The sequence below is a fragment of the Ruditapes philippinarum genome, unplaced genomic scaffold (assembly GCF_026571515.1).
Source record: "Ruditapes philippinarum isolate M1 unplaced genomic scaffold, ASM2657151v2 ctg1127_1_1_1_1, whole genome shotgun sequence".
NCBI classification, from domain to species: Eukaryota; Metazoa; Mollusca; class Bivalvia; order Venerida; family Veneridae; genus Ruditapes; species Ruditapes philippinarum.
The window spans coordinates 30422-55713 of record NW_026864590.1 but is presented as its reverse complement, the minus strand read 5'-3'; the positions used below and the strand labels follow the sequence as shown (position 1 = coordinate 55713).

The 25292-nt window shown below is 33.4% G+C and overlaps 1 protein-coding gene across 3 annotated transcripts in view; it reads left to right on the top strand.

Moving 5' to 3' along the window:
• The first annotated feature begins 2594 nt into the window (after positions 1-2594).
• Positions 2595-25292, top strand: part of LOC132726211 (organic cation transporter protein-like) — a 43052-nt gene continuing 20354 nt past the window's right edge. Inside the window, exon 1 of one of the 3 annotated variants that reach the window (XM_060711491.1) lies at positions 2595-2752. In XM_060711491.1, the coding sequence (XP_060567474.1) occupies positions 2610-2752 (143 nt within the window). In that variant the 5' untranslated portion in view covers positions 2595-2609. Of the gene's footprint in view, positions 2753-6851; positions 7032-16425; positions 16657-25292 lie in introns of those variants that run through there. The other 2 variants (XM_060711490.1, XM_060711489.1) reach the window with 2 other exon arrangements.

The following is a 25292-nucleotide window of genomic DNA, read 5'->3' as shown; positions in this document are numbered from 1 at the left end:
TGAATGTCAACATCTAAAAAGATAAACTCTGGCAAAGATTTTGACTTAATTATAGATAGCTTTTTTCTGAACTTTTATAATTACTTCTGCAAGATCATGAATTTTAACTAGTAATTTTAAATCCTGACTTTGTATTATGCTATCAAGCACTGGAAATATTTGAACATCTAGCACGTAGCTTTTGATGGATACATAATGCTGTGAAGGCAAAATTCATAAAATTAGCGAAAATATATCTGTATTTTGTTAAACATGTTATGGACTAAATTGTGATTTCATGCTAATGTTCTTTTCTTGTTTCAACACTGTGTTCAGAAAAAAAGACTGCGTTTATCACTACCATCCATTAACAGGCACAATCAAACCAGCCAACAACATTTTAAATATATCTTATAATAAGTCTGTTGAATTCCTATGATGGATATTGGAGAGTCTGAGTTCAAATTCACAGTTTGCAAATGAAATAATCATAAAGTAAACATGATGTTTCATTTAACACAAACGCCCCTTTTCAAAATATGTGTTTAACAATATGATGAAATTTCCTGAAATTTGAAATTTTGATCTATCTGTGTATGTGACCAAAATTCGAGTATACTGTAATAAGTTAATTTGTTGGTGTCAGCGGTGCGTGTAAATATCATTGCATATTTGTTATAATCGGTGCCCTATGTGTTTTCAAGATATGATACAGTCTCATACAGAACATGGTGATTGCCTAATTAAACACTATTTTAGAAGAAGTTTTATCTACTTTATGGGGCTCTCTTAAATGTAATGTTATTGTGCCCCCACTTTAGTGGCGGGCATTTAGATTTACTCTTGTCCGTCCGTCCTTCCTTCAGTCCATTTGTTCTGTTTTGTGTCACACGTAACTCAAAAAGTATTTGACCTAGAGTCATGAAACTTAATAGGAATGTTGATCAGCATGTGTAGTTGTGCACCTGGGTAATTTCTTGTGGATTTATTTAGTATTTTTAGATTTATTGCCCTTGATTTAGTAAATATTTGCAATTTTCAACTTGTGTCACATGTAACTCTAAAAGTATTTGACATATAGTCATGAAACTTTACAGGAATATTGATCAGCATGTGTAGTTGTGCACCTGGGTATTTTTGTGTGGATTTATTTAGTATTTTTAGAGTTATTGCCCTCAGTTTGGATTTTTTTTGCAATTTTCAACTTGTGTCGCATGTAACTCAAAAAGGATTTGACATAGAGTCATTAAACCTTACGGAAAGGTTGCTCAGCATATGTAGTTGTGCACCTGGGGTTTCGCTTGTGGATTTATCCAGTATTTGTAGAGTTATTTCCCTTGTAAAAAAAGTAAAAACCCTTTCATTATGTTGTTACTTGTTCATTGAGTGCTTGAGTTAGAATCAACCAACTTTATAGGAATAATGGTTAACATCACTAAATTACAGGAATAGTGATCAACATCACTGTGAAGCTATGCACCTGGGACTTTGCATGTGGATTTTTTTAGTTTTGTTAGAGTTATTGCCCTTGACTTACAGTAGTACAAATTTGCAATTTTCAACTTGTTCATGCATAGGTCAAAAAGCATTTGTCTTGTAGGCCTGGAAGTTTACAAAAATGTTGGTCAGCATGTGTACTTATGCACCTTGGGGCTTGCTTGTGCATTTATTTAGTATTAAGTTCTTGCCCTTCATTTTTAATTTTCAACTTGTGGCACATGTTATCCAAAAAATATTTGACCTAGAGTCATAAGATTGACAGAACAGTGGCGTGTGGGGGCACCGTGTCCTAAGGACACATTTCTAGTTATACATTGATGAGTACAATACTGTAGAACATAGCTGTGAAAGTTATATTAGAGGAGGTTCTAGCCGAGTCCAATATAGGTTTTGCAGTCTTATACTCGTACAACAGAATCGGTACGGTATGCAGTAATATGTGTAGTAAACACCAGCAAAAAAAGAAGGAAAATACACAAAGACAATGGAAACATATTAAATTTAAAAAAAAACGCCTCCGTGGTTGAGGGGTTAAGTTGATGACTTCTAATCCAGTTACCTCTCTGGCGTGGGTTCGCTTTGGTAGTTTAGCACGGAGGAATGTAGTCTAGTACTGGTGTAACTCTCCGGGAACGATGGTTAGGAAACTACCCGCCTATATGACTGAAATACTGTTGGGAAAAGACGTAAAATGAAACAAACAAACAAAAAAACAACATCAAACAAACACGTTTTTGCATTCAGATATATGGCTAGATAAAGTGCAATATATATTTTGACTCGGAAAATGAAAACGATACTTTGTACACTATACATTTCATACGATTATTTCTATTGTAACAAATTAATAAGATTTGATCCAGTAATAGTTCATGTTTGATGTTGTACACATCCCGCTAATACATTGGTTACATTTTATAAAGTGTAAAATAATACAGTATTTCCACCCATTGACAATCGTGTCAGTCAAAATCTCCCAGCTATCTTTATCACCATCATTTTCATAAATAAATATTAGTTAATTCATAACGTGTAGGTACATAAGATATTATTAATGTGTATACTTAATCTGTTTGAAATAATATTTTTCATTTTCGGAGTAGAGGCTAGCTAGTATTCATTCATTTAAGATGAAGTATAACGAATTAAGTATATTGCTTGGCGAATTCGGGAAGTACCAGAAATATATCTATGGCCTGATTTGTGTACCTGGGATATATTTTGGGATGCAGACGCTAGCGGCAGTGTTTGTTTTAGCTACACCTAGCCACAGGTGAATGATATCATGTAATATTTACATTTGCTTAGTTTAAATATTGTCTCGGGACGATTGTGAATGAAGAAAGCTTCTGTCTAATTCGAACCTTTTTTGCTTTTGGAACTAAGCGGTACTGGTGTCATATAAGGAAACATGGTTGTCAGGGTTCGATCCCCACCATGCCACTTTCTTCCTTTAACTAGCATTAGTTTCTTTATGATATAATTTTATATTAATTTTAGATATATTGAAATGTGATACATTTTTTCACAGTTATCGATATTGTCTTTTAAAAAATAAGTTTCTTGTATGTAGTTACCTAATTTAACGTGTGTCACATTATTTCTATTTGGACTGCCTTTAAAAGATCTTTTCTGTAAAAAATAGATCTGTTATTCAGACTGAACTGACACGTAAAACATTTTTAGCAAAACGCAAAACTTACTGGTGTGAATGATGAATTATTTTTATAATTTGAACTGATATCTAAGTATGGTCGCGGACTTTCAAGTAAGAAAAAAAGTACAGTAAATATCAATCACATAGTACCCGAGTAACTAACATTTACAAAAGATACCCTGACGTTTTAACAACTTAGACAACTTGAAATGTCACTATCTATGATAACTCCGGCGTTCCATAGAAATTACAAAACAAAAACAACAAAAAACTACGGTTATAATAAAAAACAACATCTTATATACAAATGAAAATATTGAACAAAGCACAAGAGGTCCAGTTTTTTCCGATTAATTTAGCGGTAATACACTTTTTAAGGTAACTCATTAAAAGATAGCGGCAAAATCGGAATTGTGTATTGCGTCCTTTAATTGTTACAAATATAAAGTCATGTAAGCTTATTTTATGTGTGCGGATGCATTTAATACAGGTGACGATGAATGGCAATTATGTATACTTTCAAAGAATATAGCAAAAGCCAAAACGTTCACGTTGCCCTGCATTAACAAGATTTACTAATTATGTTATTACACGTATTTCTTACACTATAGTATGGTTATTACTGAATCGTATGTGTAGATATGTATCAATTCAGATTCTAGTGACAGTTTTTCGTTATTGTGAATTAAAAAAAAAACAACACCCAAAAGTTAGAAAATTTGGAAGAAATTTTACAGTAGAACATGAAGTATAACGAAATAAGTAAATTACTGGGAGAGTTCGGAAAGTACCAGAAGATTATTTATGTGGCAATATGCTTTGTTGGGATATTTAACGGCATGCAAAAGTTGGCTGCAGTGTTCACGTTAGCTACTCCTGAATACAGGTGAATGGTATTTTATGTCTGCAATTGATTGAATACTTATTTGTTTATTAAATTGTTAATGACAAATCACATCCCGAAGTACTAATGTGTTTGAATAATGTTTTTAAGTTTCCAAGATTGAAGCGCATGCTCAAAATCATAACTGAACATACTTATATGGTAGTTATAGGTTTTGTTAAGGGCTATTTGATTTTGTTACCAAACTAGTACATAATTTGTGTTTGTTAAATAATAGTTTCAAGATATGACCATTAGAATATGAAAACACTGTGATTCTACGGGCCTTGAAATTTTATAGTATTTAATTCGGTACTAATAGTTTTTAATTATGACCAAGAAGTAGTTTTATATTTTCAAAAGCATTTAACGTTTAGTGTGCATTTATAATTTCAAAAAAGTTACTCATTGGCCAATCGCCCGAACCATCTTTGCTTCTGTTACTTTTTGGCAATTTGTACCGTTATGATGATTAAGTATTTTGAATGAAAGTCAAAAGATTACTTTGTTTACATTTTGTGACTTTTATGGCAAATCATTTCATATATAGCGCTATTTTTTTCAGGCATGCGCTTAAACCATTGCTTAAACGCTATAAAAGTCATGTTTACCCTTTTTAAAGAAGAACAAATTTATTCATTTCTGAGGCACAAGGTTTGTAATGTCTTGGCTAGTAAACGCTGTAACGGAGAGGAAAAAAAGAATCTAATGAACTTGAGATTAATTTTACTGTTTGCCCATCAAACGTGCTCATCAATATAATGTCATTTATTACATGCTTTTCGATGGTTTATAGAAATATTTCAGTGAATTAAAACTGATAATTTCACTGTTTGAAACAGTGAAATTATCAATTTGATAATTTCACTGTTTTGAATTTAAGCCCCTTACGTTGTTTCAGTGAAATACCAGCGTACCCAACTAAGTAACGTGACTTCGTAAATGACGTCACTTTGTATAATTATTTGGCGCGCTTTTCAATTATCATAGGTAATTTTAAATGTTCTTTTTAACGTTTGATTGCATGTAATAAAAAGAAAATTTGTTTAGTTTAGTGTAAGATCGAAATATATTTCACCTCGTGAACACCAAAAGTTCACATTTCACTCGTGGCTGCGCCACTCGTGAAATATACCATTTGGTGCTCACTCGGTGAAATATATTCCAATCTTACACTGAACTTTACACATATACTCTATACCATCGAGCTATTGAAATATAAAGAACTTGAATATTTAGAATGTTACACTCATAAATTAGTATCTTAAGCCGGTAAGGTCATGACAAACTTTTAAAATGTGATTTGTATGAGAGTATTCCAGAGAAAATCTCGTTTGACAATAAAATGAAAGCAATCGAAGCGCACTACACTCCACAAAGCAGGGTTATTTTCACATTTGTGCCAAGTGCCAATCTCTGTATTTTTGTACCTAGGTGAATTTTAATATTTCTGTTTAGGATGTTGGCATGTTAGCAAAAGGCTAGATTTACTCAGCAAAGATCAAATATTACACCAAGCAAATATCTTATAAATACATATGAGCCGCGTCGCGACAAAACCAACGTAATGCGTTTGCGACCAGCATGGATCCAGACCAGCCTGCGCATCCGTGCAGTCTGATGTTCGCTATCAGTTTCTCTACTTGTAATAGGGTTTGTAAGCGAACAGCATGGATCCTGATCAGACTGCGCGGATGCGCAGGCTGGTCCGGATCCATGCTGGTCGCAAACGCATTACGTTGGTTTTGTCGTGACGCGGCTCATATTTTTTTTGTTCGGTCTTATTGCCAGATGAATAAAATCACAAATAAATATTTTATAAGAATATCAAAAGGATATAGTTTTATTGTTTTTTATCAATATGTGAAATACTTGAAAAATACTTATGCAAAATGTGTCCCAATTAAACCCAGATTTAAACTTTAAATTCATTTATAGATGAAGAAATTAAAAACTAAGGGCAATGTGTAAAAGTATATCTCTTGATATTTTTGGGCATGTACAGACAGACGGGCAGACAGGCAAACAAACAAAACGTTATGTAGCCAGTCAAACAGACGGTAATATTAATATATGCCGACTTCTAAATGCATACTTTGACGTCCAAAGTTTGTAGATACAATGAACTTTGATTCTTATAATAGTTGAGCTAAAGGATAACGAATTTTCCAACGAGAGAAGCTGGATATGAATATGGATACCAGAGTATCTATATTCGAAGTGAGCTGTATACAGTTGACAGTACTCTTCTCTAGTTTTGATCTCGCTCCAAATATCCGAGGAACTCCTTTAAAAGACAGAATTTATCCCGGATAAAGCTCATGATTTTGAATGAGCTTTTTATAAATTTCAATGAATAGTGAGTTAACCGTAGAGCCGTCCACAAAAATGAATCTATAGCCGCTGTATTTAAGGTAAACCATATACGACGTTCGAAATGTCTTCCACAATTTTTCGCGAACGCAAAGTTTATGAAAAGTAATGTGAAAAATGTAAGCAAAATCAAGATGTCCTAGATTGACAGTTTTTTTAATCGTAATGTCAACATAGGGCATTAAATAGGGCATTAAAAAGCATATAAAGAAATTCAAAATGTTTGCATAGTCATTTAATGGGGAGCGTTGTGTAAAGCAACATTGACTATATATTTAGTTATATATTTCCATCGACATTTGAAAGGTGTTACTCAAACTTTACGTTTTTATTAACTATAAGACTGTTTTTGTCATTAATTAAAATGAGTATATAAATGATAAATTGGTTATTATACTATTGCCGTTTCATATCTGATCGATTTCGTTTTGATTAGACTTCGAGAAATAAAAAAAATCATAAATAATAACTACGGAGAACCGCTGAGTTTTCAAAGATGAAGTTTGACGAAATAGTTCACTTGGTTGGCGAGTTTGGGAAGTATCAGAAGATAATCTATGTAATGATTTGTTTCCCCGGGATATATACAGGCATGCAAATGTTGGCGGCAGTGTTCACGTTAGCAATACCTTATTACAGGTGAATTATTTATTTTAAAGTTTTATAATTTCTTACCGTTTCTTAATTTGTATTTTTTTATTTTTCATATAAAGGCACATTTTGTACCAAAATGTTCTGAACATTGTTGAAAATAAAAACATTTTAACATCAAAGTGGTGAATGCACATTTTGCAAAGATGCAGTGCGACGTCTGTATAGCATCACCGTTTGGTTAACAAATATTTTACTTGTTGCTGTTGCATTACAGTAGAAAGGTTTAAATTTAGTTTTAATTTGAGAGAATAAGATGCTGTCGTTTTAAGACACACATTTTGTTCTCCCAAAAGAGAGAACTTAAATAGATAAATGTATCTCCTAGCTGTTCAGACCGAAAATGTTTGAATTATTACCTAATCTTTCCTAGATTGGTTGTTAAAACACCATAATCTGGGGGTAAAATATGAAGTCTATATAGTGTTAATGTGAGTTACAAAGCGGAATCGAATACTTTACTGTATTATACCTAGTAATGGTATTTATATTTTTAATTTGTATTAAAATCAAAAATAAGTATCAATGTAAAAAATAACGGTTTAACGTTTACAGAAAATAACAGGCTTTTGGCAGCATGTCAAATTATGATAGGGGATATGTTTTATATGTCTTGAATTGACGAACAATATACATAATTAAAAGTACCCATGATGCCATATTCATTTTAACAAAATCTCATTTCTTATCAAGTCTAACAGCTCTCCTCACTATATTTGGTGATATTGTAATATATAATTAATGTTTGTTGAAGTGTTTATCAAGGGGTTTGGGGATATAAATATTATTCCTTTCGTGACTTCTGCTGGGCCAAATGTCGATAAAATTCGTTTATTACAGACGCAGAATATGGTATGATGCTATACAGGACATTCATCTGTAATCGAAATATTTAATTTCTCTTGGTCCTAATCTGCTTCAAAATTAGAATGGAATAGTCCATTCGAATATAACGGCATTTTAATGTAAGAATATCGTCCATTCGGATATAACGACATTTTAACGTTAAAATATCGTCCATTCGAATATAACGACATTTTAGCGTGAAAATATAGTCAATTCGAATATTACGACATTTTAACGTGAAAATATCGTCCATTCGAATATAACGACCTTAAATAGTTTAAGGAATTTAGCTACCAACAGCAAAAAAGTCTGGTCAGATTGCAACAAAGTCTGGTTATTTACTAATACGTTTGGAAAAGGTTACTTTTATACAGGAGCAGTAGTCCAGTGGTAGGACGCGCGGTTAGGGATCGAGAGGTCCCGGGTTCGAACCCCACAGGGGCACTGCTAATTTCCTTGAGCAAGAAATTTACCTGCGATTGCTTCACTTCACCCAGGTGTAAATGGGTACCTGCGAGGGTGGTATAATTCCGTTGCGCCAAAGTGTCGGCTGCACTAAGCGGAGTTAAAAGACTCCCCAGGGAGATTGATAGATAGATACCAGTAGCCCGATGACCAGGGGTAATAGCTGTAAAGTCGGTGAACGTGCGTAAGCATGAAACTTAGACTATAAAATGCAACTGACATCACGCCAGAGAAGAGATTGCTCCGCCCACTGATTCACGTGACCCGGTCATTCAGAACCAGCAAAAGACGGTATACCGACGTTTACGCGAAACTGTCATGCCACTTATATATAAAATTTTAATGCTTTTATTGAATAGTTCAATGTATTATGGAATTTAAAAAAAGTAACAAATAACTGCATTCACGCATTAATGATGAATAAAACGTTTGGCAAAGATCTTGTTACATCAAGGAAGATGTTACTGACAAAATATCATTTTAGTTTACAAATTCAAAGATAGTTAAAATTGATGTAGAGGAACATATAATAGTAAAATTATTTCCATGAAACAGTAACATTTACAAATGTTTTTGGGGTTTTATGTGCGAAATCACTTATATATAATGCATTAGTGCATAAATTGTCAAAATTAAATGAGAAAATTGCCCTTGCGTAACTTTGTTGTATGATATATGATTATATGTTTATTTGCACATTAGATATTTTCGTGATAAAACGCAATATTATTCACTTCAAAATAAATTTCACATATACCATACCTCAACTTTAAATCAAAACCGTGATCAGATATGATGCATTTAATCTTTAATCTTAATTCATTGAGCTTTAATAGAAATATTTAGGTAGGATAATTTCGCCTAAAATATTTATTGCATATTTTTTCATTTTATTTGCAAGTTCTTTTTTTTCTACTGCAGCATTTTATTGACAATATGTTATAAACGAACAAAAATGTCATATCTTCTGGCTATTCCGAGACCTTATAATATATTATGTGATTATGAATAGACATAATTGTAATGAAGGAAGGAATAGAGTATTTGTTTAAACTTTTTCCTTGTTTAATGCAATGTGGTATAGCCAGTTTTAAAGCCTCAGTCTCACTTACTCCCGGCAGAGCCCAGGACCATCCCGGTAAGTTACCGGGATGATCCTGGACGATCCGGGATGAAATTATTGTTGCGGTCACACTTACCCCGGCAGCACTACGGTAGTTCCCTACTAACCACCCAGGATGCGCTCCGGATCATCCAGGCAGAGTCCAGGTGAAGCTACGGATCATGCCGGTGCTTCCCCGGTCGTTCCCGGATGACGCCGGAAGAGCCCCGGTTGACCCAGGCAGAGCCCCGGTCGATCCAGGCAGAGCCCCGGCAGAGCCCAGGACGATCCAGGCAGAGCCCCGGTAGAACCCCGGTGGATTTAAAACGCCCGAAAATGATAACATTGATACATAATTTTTATTTAATATAATATCTATTGTTCCAGAATAGTAATTCATGATGATTTTCTGAAAAATCCTTATGCCATACTATATAGAAGGGAAATGGGAAGGCTTTTAATACAAACAAGTGCAATCATCTCAAATTGTCGATATTCTTTTGAAATGATCCGGGCTTTGCCGGGGCTCTACGGGATCAACCGTAGCTCTACCTTTATCCTCCGGGGCTCTGCCTGTAGTTACCGGGGCTCTGCCGGCATATACCGGGGCTCTATCGTAGCTCTACCGTAGCTCTACCGGCTAGATCATACCCCGGATCATCCCCGGTTTGTGCCGGCAGAGCTACGGTGCTTTGCCGGTATAACCCCGGTCGTTCCCGGTAGAGCTAAGGATGAAGCCGGCAAAGCTATACCTTCCCGGATCATCCCGGACCACCCCGGTGATATTAAATATTTTATTCCATCCGGGGTCGAATGCCGGATGTTCCCGGATCACCCCGGATCATCCAGGACGTTGCCGGCAGAGTTACGGATGTACCCCGGTTGTTCCCGGTCGTACCCCGATCGTTCCCGGATCACCCCGGACGTCTACCGGGGCTCTGCCGGGATGTAAGTGAGACTGTAGCTTAACTTTCCTACCTGCTATATAACTTATTATCTTCATATATAGAAAGTTATATATATTTTTGTTGTTTTTTTTTTTAAATGAACTTACTGACTCCATCTGTCAACATGTCAGGATATTTTGGAACTAAGATATACCGTTTTTTTTTTAAAAGCTTTAAATTGACAAAAAAAAATCAAAATTTCAATATAAATACTGCTACACCATTGTCTTATACACATAGCTTGTCTAAGGAAAATGGCGGACTTCTCAGACATCTTAGCATGAAACTGATAACGATCGCCGATTGTCTTATCTGTAAGAACCCTGCAAGCTTGATTGACAGGCGGCGTAATGTCAATTACTTATTTTGTCTAGGGTCAATGAAAATACATGTATATCGCAGTTACGATGCATGTAAATATCCCCGGCTCATGCTCGGAACCACCTTTTTATTTTACTAAATCATCAGTTGAATATTTTGATAGGGAAAATTTTTTATTCAATTTTCGTTTATATAACAATTATACAGTTTTGAAAATTTTACGCAAGTACAAGTAGTTCATTTCGTCAGTTCACTTGTATATAGCGTTACACATTTGAAAATGGAACATGTTTTTCCTTTATTAAAAAGTCCTTGGTAAGAACATAGAAAAAAGCAATGCGTGCAACAGATTATGACATGCATTTCAACTGTAACTGGATCCCCCTTAAAGGTAAAGAATAAATTTATGTCTGTCACTACCATTCATAATAAACATTATAAAAAAAATATTTTTGAACGATAAGAGCTATGTAGTGTCAAGCACTATTTTGTTTCGTTGTAAATGTCATTAGGTGTATTTATTAAGTATTTTTTCATTTGCAGTTTGATTTTATATCCGTCTTCAGTGCATTTTATCATATAGATTAAAGGAACTTCAATGAAGTTCAAAAGCCTAAAAACATAAAATTTAAATTTCTTGCATAGATCAGCTTGGCCACCACTTAAAACAGAAAGATATGCATGAGATACATTTGTAATTAAGAAATATAATCAGAAAATCATTGAAAATCTTTTTTTTCTTTGCTATTCTCATTCCGATTTGAGTGAAATGCGTTGTAACGCTTTTCGTTTTTTTTTTTTTTTTTTTTTTTTTTTTTTTTTTTTTGGTGATTTATTCACAATTGAAATAATTATTCTCGAAAAACGAAGCGAGCGAATGGCCTTAAATTTTGCACACAAGTTGTTTGTCTAGACCTACAGCAAATGGAATATTAATTTCGAAAAAATATTACCATGCAGTTATTAACAGTCCCGTGATGTCAAAAAACTCAGTCGAGTCCCTTTAGGAGTGATAATTGGTATACTTTGACAAAATGTGCAAAAAGGAGTACAGTATAACTTAATAGAACCTTGTTTGTAAGGTGTGCAGAATATAAAATTTCCTACTTCAAAATAATAAAAAAGATATAAGTTTAGATAAGAAGAAAGGTCAAAGCTTTAACACTGCTTTCTTATTTACATATTCGAAAGTTTACATTGAAATCGAACCAATATTAGAATAAATCATTTTCAAACATGGCATACAAAACACCATTGAACATTTTAAACAATCTTACCATTAATATATCAGTTTACTCTGTACACTTACACTTCTGATGTGTGAGGGAATAATTTTCAGTTTGTATTTTCTTCTTCTTATTGTTCATAATTCGTTTCTGACCACTGCTGATCATTTTCATCTGTACTGAATGTTTGAAAAGGGAACAGAAAATACAGCTGAATCCCAAGTATGTTTGCTGTTTATTTATTTATAATTATTTTGTTGCATCCATTTATTTTCAGTGCATTACTCTTATATTGTATGAATTGAGTGTTCACTTGAATGGAAACTTTGAAAAATTGACAAAATTTGCAGAAAGACTACAGTACGTATCACTATAGTACGGTATGTTTGTAAGGTTATCATGATATAAGGTTTCCTACTTGAATGTCTGAATAGAAACGACCTAAATACATACAATATGCTCGAATAGAAGCAAGGTTATATCAAAATGTGATTTTAACACTGATTTTTAATTAGTGAATTAGGCTATACATTTCTGAAGACAACATTGAAGCAGAACGAAACAAATATTTTGTTTAAAAAGTTCATTATTTACATGCCGCACAAAACACTTGTTATCTTTTCAAACATTCGTAGAATTAAACATTCGTAGAATTATGCACATTCGTAAAACCTCACTTTGTCTGCAAGACTGGTATGCCCGTCCCACTTATGTCTGCAATACTCGTCACACTAACAATTTAGGACCTCACTTTGTCTGCAATACGGGTATCCACGGCACACTTACAATTAAGAGTCTCACTCTGCTCTGGAATACGGCCATACTCGTCGACCTCATTCTGGCTGCAATACGGATATACTCGTCACACTTACGGTTTAGGTCTTCACTCTGTCTGCAATACGGGCATATTCATCACACATTTTAGGGCTTCACTCTGTCGGCAATGCAGATATACTCGTCACACTTACAATTTAGGACCTCATCCTGACTGCAATACGGGTATACTCGTCACACTTTTAATCTAGGACCTGACTCTGTCTGCAATACGGGCATACTCGTCACACTAACAATCTAGGTAGAACCTCACTCTGTCAGAAATACGGGCATACTCGTCACACTTACAATCTAGGATAGAACCTCACTATGTCTACAATCTGGGCATACTCGTTACACTTAAAATTTAGGACCTCATTTTGTCTGCAAAACGGGTTTTCGCGTCACACTTATAATTTAGAGCCTCACTCTGTTTGCATTCGGGCATACTCGTCACACTTACAATCTAGGACCTCATTCTGACTGCAATACGGGTATATTCGTCATACTTACAATCTAGGACCTCACTCTGTCTGCAATACGGGCATACTCGTCACACTTACAATCTAGGACCTCACTCTGACTGCAATACAATACGGACATACTCATCACACTTACAACCAAGGACCTCATTTTCTTTGCAATACGGGCATACTCGTCACACTTACAATTTAGGACCTCACTCTGTTTGCAATACGGGCATATTCGTCACACTTACAATCTAGGACCTCACTCTGTCTGCAATACGGGCATACTCGTCAAACTTACAATTTAGGACCTCACTCTGCTCTGTAATACGGGCATTCTCGTCACACTTACTATTTAGGACCTCACTCTGTTTGCAATACGGGCATACTCGTCAAACTTACAATTTAGGACTTCACTCTCTTTGCAATGCGGGCATATTCGTCAAACTTACAATTAGGACCTCACTCTGTCTGCAATACGGGCATACTCATAACACTAACAATACAGGACCTCAACTCTGTCTGCAATTACGGGCATACTTGTCACACTTACAATCTAGGACCTCACTCTGTCTGCAATACGGGCATACTCATCACACTTACAATCTAGGACCTCACTCTGTCTGCAATACGGGCATACTCATCACACTTACAATCTAGGACCTCACTCTGTCTGCAAATACGGGCATACTTATCACACTTACAATCTAGGACCTCACGCTGTATGCAATACGGGCATACTCATCACACTTACAATAAAGGACCTCACTCTGTATGCAATACGGGCATACTTGTCACACTTACAATCTAGGACCTCACTCTGTTTGCAATACGGGTATACTCGTCACACTTACAATCTAGGACCTCACTTTGCCTGCAAGACCTACAATACAATCTTATGCTAACATGACGGTTATAGATGAATGAATTGATTTTTTTTGTTATTTTATTTTACTTTTTTACTTTCAGAATTTTTGTTTAGATTGAAATAACACCTTTTCATCATCTCTGAGTGTATTTTTCCATAATGTATCTCAATAGAACATTAATAAGTTTGCAATGTGCAAAATATAGGGTTTCCTACTTGAATAAAACCACTTAAATGTACAAAAATTGTTTGAAAAGGGTATTTCATTTTCGAATAGAAGTATTTAATAAATGTAAGGTCACAGCAAAACTGTGATATAACACTACTTGCTTATTTACATCTTAAGTTTACATTTAATCACAACCGAACAAATATTAGAATAAGTTATTCTTAAGCATGCCTTACAAAAAATTACTTGATATTCCAATCTTTACATTTGATGTTTATGTCTACTTATGTTTATAAATGATGCTCTCCTCTTTATGAAGATATATGTGGTTATATATATTTTTATGTCACTTTTTATTTAAAAAGATATCGATGTCCGATCAATACTTTTTCAGGAATATGCCTAAGTTTGTGAAACTTGGTAGAGATATTGCCTATGGCCTGTCTTTAACTCCCTGTGATTTTAAAGCCATAAGGTCAATGATCAAGTCGCAGTTACGCTTAGTTTAAAATACACAAACTTCGGGCTTAAAACTACTGATACGCGGAGCTCTTGTTTATTATGCCCATTTTTGAGGAAGTTGAGCACAAATCCGTCCTCCCTAGCCCCATACCTTGTCTGATCGATTGCTTGAAGATGCTTTAACTTACACTTTTATAATCTGTATTGGAGTTCGATAATGGCTAATTCATGGTCCTTTCGCAGATTTTCAAATCATTTGCTTAAAGATCACTGTCACCGTGGCTTTGACCAAAAAGTTTCTACGACCAATTCATGGAGCATAGCGTACAGTCCTCCAAGATTTGATATGGAGGGTGATCATGACTAGAAAATGAAGTTAACTGGTCACTGTAACACTGTTGCAATAGCCACAAAAAGCTTGTCCGAACAATGACTGGGGTTATTTTCAACCACATTCTAGAGGAAGGTATGGAGACTGCTCACGACTCTTTTTTATTTTTTGATATGTTGGTCAAATGTCAAAACTCACCCCGACCTTGACCACATGATTTGGTGTGATGGTTTGCCATCACTAGTACATGACCGCTATTATTTTTTAGTTGAAACAGCAAATGTGAATGTGACATGGGCCACCGAAAACAAGTCAGAAAAAATTAAGTACATACCTAAGATTGTAATGGAAGACAAGTGGATTGTTCTTATTTATTTCAAGGTTGGGAGATCAAAGTGATTGGTCTTTGTAATAAAAAGGGTTTTAATTACAGAATTAGGAACAGAGCACGTGCATATAGTCACCATTGCCATTAGGGCGTGAGTGTAAAACGGCAGCAGTTATCATGTTAACAGTCTTGATCTTCACAAAATGAACAGATAAGTCAATCAATGTCATAAATCATTTCTATCAGGTTGGGCGTGATGCTGAGTGAAGGGGGTGTGCAGCAAGCATAAAAAGTCTTCACAAAAAGTAGTATGCAATCGTACCTATATTACATACGAATGTTTGTAATATTTTTCTCGTTTATAAAACATTGATTGTAAGCTTATGACAAGATGTAAACACTCAAGCGTTACCGCTTACTGTGCTCCGGATGTATATTTAAGTTAATATCTGTCCGGTAAGTTCGAATTTGTGGGAAGACTCATTTTGTCAATGGCGAACTGTCCACAAATTCTGATGCAGTCGCGTCGAATCCAGAAGTGGCCAGTTAATTGTGCTAAAATAAAAAAAAATTATACATGAAGAAATGATAATAATCGAATATGTTTACTTCAAACATGCGCTGCGCTTTATGCAAATTGCCAAAAATTATATCTCATAATTGGCCTTGAATTATATAAATTTGAAGTTGTTCCTTTCCTATATCTCTTATTATTAACTATTTGTCATCAGAGAATATTATGATATTATATAACCAATGAAAAGTACGCTCCTAAAGAACACTTATTACACCAATGTAATGAAAGCGGTCCACTTACCCGCCTTACTTACAGATTTGTCATCATTTGCATATTAATTAAATTCACGAACACTCATGTATTTATTAAGTATGCTAACTAGACAATTTAGATAGTTTTATAAATAAACGTTTAAGGTGGTTAATGAGGACATTGTTATGCATTGTCGACGCTGATTATAAGGCTGACATCGTTCATCCAGAGGTCGCAACTTAACATTGTCATACGCTTTAAAAACTTATCTTGTGGCATTTGTTAAAAACATTCACGGATTAATTGTTAAGCAAATTGTATTTAAGGAGGTGTTCAATAAACATTTTTGGTCGAAAATGAAGTACGATGAAATAACTCTCTTGTTAAGAGAATTTGGAAAGTACCAGAAGATTTTGTATTTTCTGATTTGTTTACCGGGGATTTATTCTGGGATGCAGATGTTGTCATCTGTTTTTACTTTGTCAATTCCAAAACACAGGTAAAATCTTCTATGCTTTATTTAGTGTAACATATAATTTTGGTTTGGTTGGAAATGGTTGTGGACATGTTTGTGTCCAACTGCCTGTCATCCTTTGAGATTTTATGACACAATTTTCTAGTATTATAGTTACTAGTCATTTCGATTAACTCAATTTTATTTAGCTGTTCTAAAAAAATCGTGTGGGACATTTTCAATCCACTTTTTACACTTTACCTTTTCTATGATGACAGAAATAATATATACTATAAATACTATTTATAGTATCATTCGTTGTTCGTTCGTCCTTCAGTCCGTTCGTTCAATTGTTCGTTAATATATCTAAGACCAAACAAAATCCCAAAAACAAAAAGCAAAACAAACACACACACACGCACGCACGCACGCACACACACACACACGCGCGCACACACACACATACACACTCAATTTGCATTGTTGTATTCAATTTGTTTAATGCAAAAAAGTTCCGCTTATCAGTCTATGTCGAATATTCATACTCGTGCAGTTCTTAGTAAGACAATTAAATTAAGAGGACCAAAGTCATAAAGAAAGAACAAAATTGCTCCACTTTTTAAGACAATTTAGGCAATTTTATTGAATTAAAAAAATCACACAACAGACAAGTTTGAAACATCAGTGACAATAATTTTTAAAGATTGCTCATAAGAAATATAAATTTTTGAAAACTGAAACCGAGTTGAAACCGAATTGACTAAAATATATAACGGATCACGTTTAGTGAATTACACAATTACACAAAATAACATGTACTTCTGTAATTAACCAGCGAGCGGGTTTCAGTGAACTAAAAATGTTCCTAAAAAATAACATAAAAATGGACATTTGAGCCGTGTCATGACAAAACCAACATAATGGGTTTGCGACCAGCATGGATCCAGACCAGCCTGCGCATCCGCGCAGTCTGATCAGGATCCATGCTGTTCGCTATCAGTTTCTCTACTTGTAATAGGGTTGGTAAGCGAACAGCATGGATCCTGATCAGACTGTGCGGATGCTCTGGCTGGTCTGGATCCATGCTGGTCGCAAACCCATTATGTTGGTTTTGTCCTGACACGGCTCATTTATCTGTTCATGTCTTATAGTAACTGTCCGTAAGTTATAAACGAAATGTTGAACTTTTACTTAAATGAAGAAAACAACACATAAACCAAATTTGGTTAAGATCATAAATCAGCTTCATTTTATCATATACAGGTAGGTTAAATGGGATTGTTTGACAATAACATAACCTTACGTTAATGTGCGGTTTTTCATGTAACAACACATAAAGGAAATAAAAAAAGTTAGAGTGCAGAGAGTTTAATATTTTACTAAGGTTCACGTCATATATGAATAAAACAACACAGATCTTTGTTTTCAAAAAATAAAATAACACAAAACAACAACAATAACAAAAGAACAAACATAGAATGATTTCTTGTACATTTATTTCTATATCACATTATGATGCAATGTGTCTACGAATGCTAACAATACAATTTTGAGACAATCCGAAATTTATTTTTCTTCAGGACCACAAGTGGTTTCTCTTAACAAGCACGTAACTGAGTTTCGATTTCGTCAATATCATCCCTGCAGTACTCAATGACCGCCTCGTTTGTGTTAAGCAATGTACTTAATCCCTCTTAAGAAAAGATTAGATATTCACCACTGTCCAAATTGCAAACTGGGAACAATGTTGCGCTTATAAAAATAACGATCTGATAATTATATCAAAAGACTTAAGATAAATCATGCTCTCACAAATTCTGCTAATTGCTATATAGTATAGAGTGCACTCCGAGAAGATATATTACGTTAAATCTTACACGCTATAAATAAACGCAGTACGAACAAATAGTGGCATTAAGTGGCATTAAAAACCAACAACGGTTGATTAACATGCGAGGATAAATAAACTTGGCAATTTCCGTAAGAGAAGACCAAATTACCTTGACCAGTAAAAAGAAATGCAGCTTCACTGTACATTCCCTTATTCAAATTGGACAGGAACGAGATCGAGAGTGTTTCAATCAGCGTATATATAGCTTCCAACATAATCGAACTAAAATAAATTAGTTTAAACTATAAATTGGACATGTAAGAATTTCTTTAATTTCAATTTTCTGCAATAAAAAGTTTTTAACCCAAACAAAAGCATAGTACTTGTCTATACAACCAGCAATGAATTATTTATTCCTTATCACTTATACACGATCAATTTACAGTTTTATCACATTATTACATACATAATAAATGAATAATGAAAAACATATACCAAGAAATATATAAGTACAATTTTACAATTGTTAATAACCGAAATTACAACTACCTAAAGTAGACAAAATAACTTGTAATTTCTTTCAGTTTAGAAAAGAATCTACGACACAGTAAAAATGAACAATAAAAGTCACTTAAAACTAAAAAATCCGTCAAGTTAAACATAGGATCTGACAGTTGTAACAAAATAAAGCGAGCACCGTGCACTCTTCATACGAAATGTCCCATTACTCTGAAACAAATGCTTTAGTATTAAAACTAAAACGTATGTGCCCTGCATATAAATAAAAAAATATAAAAACACTGTGTGAGGTTTGCATTCGGTAATTTATTTAACTTCCATTTGCATTTTAATCATTATCATCATGCTAATCATCATCATCATCATCATCATCATCATCAGTGGTGAAGTATTCCAGAAAACACCATATTGGCTTATTCTTTACTTCACCGATTTTATCGTTGAATAGTTCAAAAATATCTATTTGTCAATTTAACTGAACATACGATTTATAAAAACCGCATTTATGTTAAAATCTTCAATGTTTAATGCAAACTGGTTTTTAGATAATTGCTAAAGGCAATATAACGCGTTAAAGTAATTTGTTTAAACATATCATATTTACATAAAATTTAATGTGATTCTTTTTGTCGCAAACAGTTTGAAACTGAAATTGTACTAATTTTCCATGAACATTTTGTGTCATTTATCTAATCATTTGCGATGGTATTGAGTTCATTTATTATTTTTTATTATTATTTTTATCGTACCACATCCTGTATTAGCTATCTATTCATATACATGAAAACATCTGAAAAAATCCATACAATATGAATTCAGCAAAATAAAGAAAATGGATTTTATTTTGAATAATTCTAAAACTTGAATATGATGCTATCTCGGTTGTAGCACGTTTATATTACAGTGATATTTGATTTTTGCGACGGACGCGCCCTCAGGCGCGTTCAGAGCTAAGTCATCTACACATGGGATTTCGTTGGCTACAATCGCGCAATGTGTCCTAAACCAATTAACAGCCCAAGAAATAGTACATGAATTTGATCCTTCAAAACTCCCATACTTTGTCTGGATATCTTAATGTCTTCCATATTAAGCCTTTTCAATTTCAAATTAAGTTATCCAAGTTAAAATATGAACGTATATTATTGATAAAAACGTTGTAGTCCCGTAGTATTATTGCGCAATATGCAAATTACTGCTGAAACGATTTACCGCTGTCGAAAAAGTAGGACAGCAAATTATACTACAATAAAGGTGTAACCTCTGAGTTCCATGACATTATTAGTAGGAAATAAATATTTCTACATTATACAAATCATTATTATTAACAAATCAAAAGTTTTTCGTGACTCTAGGATAACTTGCGCATTAATAAAAGAAGAACTATTTTCGTGACTCATACCGCGGGTTTAGCTGAATATTCAGCAGTTATTAATATATTAGATACAGTACAATGGTTAGTATAAATATCTATTTTTGAAAATGCATGTAAGACACTTTACCGCCATGTAGTCTTTCATGGTAAGGAAGTTATAATATCAGTTCTACTTCCGATTCTTGTGGTTTGTTTACATATTTTACTAGGTCATGATATGAGTTAACCTTCGCTATTCTAAAAATAGATTCTGCTTCACTTGTTCTGATTTTTGGACAGGCGATTAGGAAGTACACATTAAACATGTAATTAATAAACCAGCGGATTGTAATGCAATACTTTTAGAAATGCTATACAATTGTAAGAAGCAAACAAGTTGAAAATGGAATTTAGTGTGAAGTTGAAAAGGACAACTAAACACTGTAGTGCTTAAGTGACATTTAAATTAAAATAAAAACGATGTGCTCTGGCCTCTACATCTTTACATTGTAAATAAAAAAAATCTAAGAAATACACTATTAATTGCTGATGATTTTAACCAATTTTTTTTAAATGAGACATATCCAAGAGAAATAAAAATACAAATGACTTATTAGTCCCCTACCGGTTTACCGGAGGGGACTTTAGGTTTACCCTCCGTCCGTCTGTCCGTCTGTCCGTCCGTCTGTCCGTCTGTCCGTCCGTCCGTCTGTCAGTCCGTCAGTCCGTCCGTCCACAAAACTGGATCCCGCGATAACTTGAAAAGTACTGAAAATATTTTTATGAAACTTGATATATGGATAGATGGCAGTATGGAGATTATGCACGTCTTTTTCTTTTCTTCCTATGTTGAAAATTCTGGTTGCTATGGCAACAAATAGGCTGAAAATATGGCAAATTTTACACATAAACTGGATCCAGTGAAAACGCAAAAAGTACTGGAAATATTTTTATGAAACTTGATATATGGATAGATGGCAGTATGGAGATTATGCACGTCTTTTTCTTTTCTTCCTATGTTGAAAATTCTGGCTGCTATGGCAACAAATAGGCTGAAAATATGGCAAATTTTACACATAAACTGGATCCAGTGATAACGCAAAAAGTACTGGAAATATTTTTATGAAACTTGATATATGGATAGATGGCAGTATGGAGATTATGCACGTCTTTTTCTTTCTTCCTATGTTGAAAATTCTGGTTTGCTATGGCAACAAATAGACTGAAAAATATGGCAATTTTTACACATAAACTGGATCCAGTGTTAACGCAAAAAGTAATAGAAATATTTTTATGAAACTTGTAATATGTGTAGATGGCAGTCTGGAGATTATACACGTCTTTTTCTTTTTCTTCCTATGTTGAAAATTCTGGTTGCTATGGCAACAAATAGACTGAATATCAAGATTTCTGATTCTAGTTTTTAAGTTTTTTCACTATAAGTTCTTTATTTCTTAATGTATTTTCTTCAAACTTTAAATATAAGTTGCTTGTCATCAACCACATCATATGTGACAAAGTTTACAACTCTAGCAACAAAATTTTATCAGAATTACCTCCCTTGAACTTAAATTTTTCATGAAAAAAACATTGTTTTTTTTTTAATAACTTCTTTTTTTCTGAACGTATCTACTTCATATAAATGTTTCTTATTATCACTCAAAATTTGTGAGTGTTCAATACTCTAGCAAGACTATTTCCAGAATTATGCCCCTTTTGAACTTAGACTTTTTTTTGAGAAAATTGGTAATTTTTATTCTAACTTCTTCAATCATGATAGGATTTTTCTTCAAACTCCACATCATAATAATATGACAAGGTTTATAAATCTAGCATCCATATTTCCAGAATTATCTCGTCTTTAAACTTTTAATTTTTCCTATTCGTTCTTTTAACTTTCATTTATTTCAAATTCAAAATAAACATTCAATATTCATACTTTCATTACTAATTGTTCTTTGTTACACTCACATCATGTATGACATTGTTATCTCCTTTTTTTTAAATTTTGCTTTTAAAAATGTTATATTTTGATAACAGGGATGTTTAAAAAATAACTTTAGAGTGTCCTTCAGTCCGTCTGTCTGTCTGTACATAAAAACTGTTCACTGTGATCACTTTTAAAGAACTTTTTCAACAAATTTACTTAAAATAGAAACATAAGTGAATGGCCCTTCAGAATGTTGCTTTGGCTCTTACCGGTAGGGGACTTATGGATTGCTTGCAATACTATGATAATAGCTTGTATTTTATTGTCTGTATGCCCACTATGATATAACACGAAGCAATTCTAAATAGCATTCTCAAATGTATAATGTATTATGTTTGAAGTTTATTTGCCTGGATTTATTCTAGAAATATTTCGCTGATAGTTTTTTTTTTCTATTTACATATCATTTCTTAGAATAAATCGATAAGGACACTGATTTACAAGTTTGACCAGAGTTTTTAGGCATAAATTTCATTCTGTATTTAAGTGCTTGAAAGTAGAAAATCTGAATTATATCAATTTGGGACACAAAATATATTGCTCTACAAATCTCGAACTTGTATGGAACAAATTTTCTCTGTTATATATTTTGTGTTTTGTTTTTGTTTTGTTTTTTTTTTTCTAAAAGAAGCCTTAATGTCTCTCCGGTTGCATGTCCGTCGCATTCAGTGCTGCAGCACTTTGATTGTATTTTCTGATCGCGAGATCAGTAAATACATAGCTAACATCCACGGTCTAACACAAATTTTCCTAACAGACCTAACAACGCAAAGTAGTTCTCACTCAGAACTGCTTAAAAACCAGCAATTTAAAATAAAGAATAATTTTTAATGTATGCATTTAACGAATTACAGTGCATTAAAAGTTTAGAGTAGTCAATAGAAATATGAGGTTACAATCACAAATTTCGCGGATGAATATCTTTTTTACCCAATGAAAAATGTTCGGCTATTTTCGTAAAGCTTAATCAATGAAAATGCTATTTTTAGCTATGTCGATTACCGAATACTCCAGAGCGTAGTACACAAATAAATGTGACTGTCGAGTAATGGAATACTTGTCGGACTGTTTTGGAGAGAAGATTTTCGCTAAATTATTTTCATTAGTGTTTAACAACAGGTTTATCGTGAACAAAATACCTCGAAATTAATAAGGATTACAAATACGAAATGAAAATTCTCAATTTTAGAATTACAATATATTTGTTTTTATTTACGCTACATACGTATTACCTCACTGTGGTGCAGAGGTAGCGCGCTCGTTTAGGGTGTGAGAGGCCTAAGGTTAAAATCCTTGTCGAGGCAACATTTTTTTTGAAGTGTCTTTTTTAAGGAAGTAGCCACGATATGCAAGGATAAAGTGTGGCTGTAATAAAAAATGAAAAATGATTTTTGATGCAACTCTAGGCATGCAAAATTCCATATGTATCAATCACAAACTGTTAAACGCAGTCGCTGCGTAAGATGAATAATAGTATATAAAAAATAAACTTATACAGGAAAGATCAGAAAATACCACAGAGCATGCAGCCCTTTGATTAAAAAAGGGGGTAGACTTAGACAGAATTTGAATTTTTATTATAAAGGTCAATCAATTGAAATACATGTAGTTAAAAAGTTTACATATCTAGGCATTGTTTTTTCTGTTGGCGGATCTTTTAATATGACTTTTGAAACACTCTCTGGACAAGCATTGAAGGCGTTGTATAAACTTGAAAAAGAGCTGATAAGATTCCCTTGTATGTCAGTTAAACATAAACTGGATTTATTTGATAAACTTCTCTTATCAATTCTTAACTATGGGTCACAAATATGGGATTTACTTGATAGTCATGTATTAGAAAATATACATTTAAAGTATTGAAAGAAGTTGTAAGCAGTTAAAAGACAAACATAAAACAATTTTATCTATGGTGAACTTGGAAGGACATCTTTAAAAATAATGAGAGCTATTAATGTTATAAAATACTGGTTAAAAGTTATTTAGTCAGGTAGTACAAAATATGTCAAAGTTGTATATGATCTTATGTGTAGAGATTTACAACTTAAACCAAATTCAATGTCCTGGGCTAAGTCTATTATGATTTTGTTACAATCTTTAGATTTCAATGAAGTATGGATTAATCAGGGCGTTAGTGATATAAATTTATTTTTAGCAATAGTAAAACAAAGATTAACAGATACATTTATACAAAATTGGTATGCAACTTTAAGAGATTCATCAAGAGCAAGAAGTTATGTATTATTTTGTGATTTTGGTTTTAAATCATATCTGTCAATGGTTAATATTGAAAAAATTAGGAAATCTTTATCACGTTTCAGGACTTCTTCGCATAGATTAAAAGTAGAAACTTGTAGATGGCATAAACCTGAAGCAATTCCTTATAATGAAAGAAAATGTAATATTTACTTAAAACTAGAAGATGAATGTCATGTATTATTAGAATGTCCACAGTACAATGTTTTGAGAGAACAGCTCATAGATAAATATTATTGAAAAAAAAAACAAATATACCAAAATTTATTGAATTGTTAACCTCTCAAAATGAAATGTTATAAGAAAATTATCAATGTTTATCTGAATTAAGAACAAATGTTGAATATTCGTAAATTGTAGTACCTAGGAAGGTAAATGTAATGTTACTTAATTGACATCATTATGCAAAACTTGTGCTTCATTTAAACCTTGCTGTAATAGGATTATTCTGTTCATATTAAAGCAAACTTATGTCTAAACTATACAGTAAATGTTAAATATATGTTATATATGTTTAAATGACCTTGATATTATGTTTCTGTATGTATGTATGTTTGTTTGTATATATGCTGTGTGCTCATGGGTATAATACCCACATGTATTCGGAATAAAATCTTAATCTTAAAATCTTTAATAGTAATAGTGTTGGTAGAATTTGCCTGAAGCTGATGTGTATCCACATGTGTTGCATCAAAAGAATCTCTAACCTAGAAGAGTTATTCACATAAAAA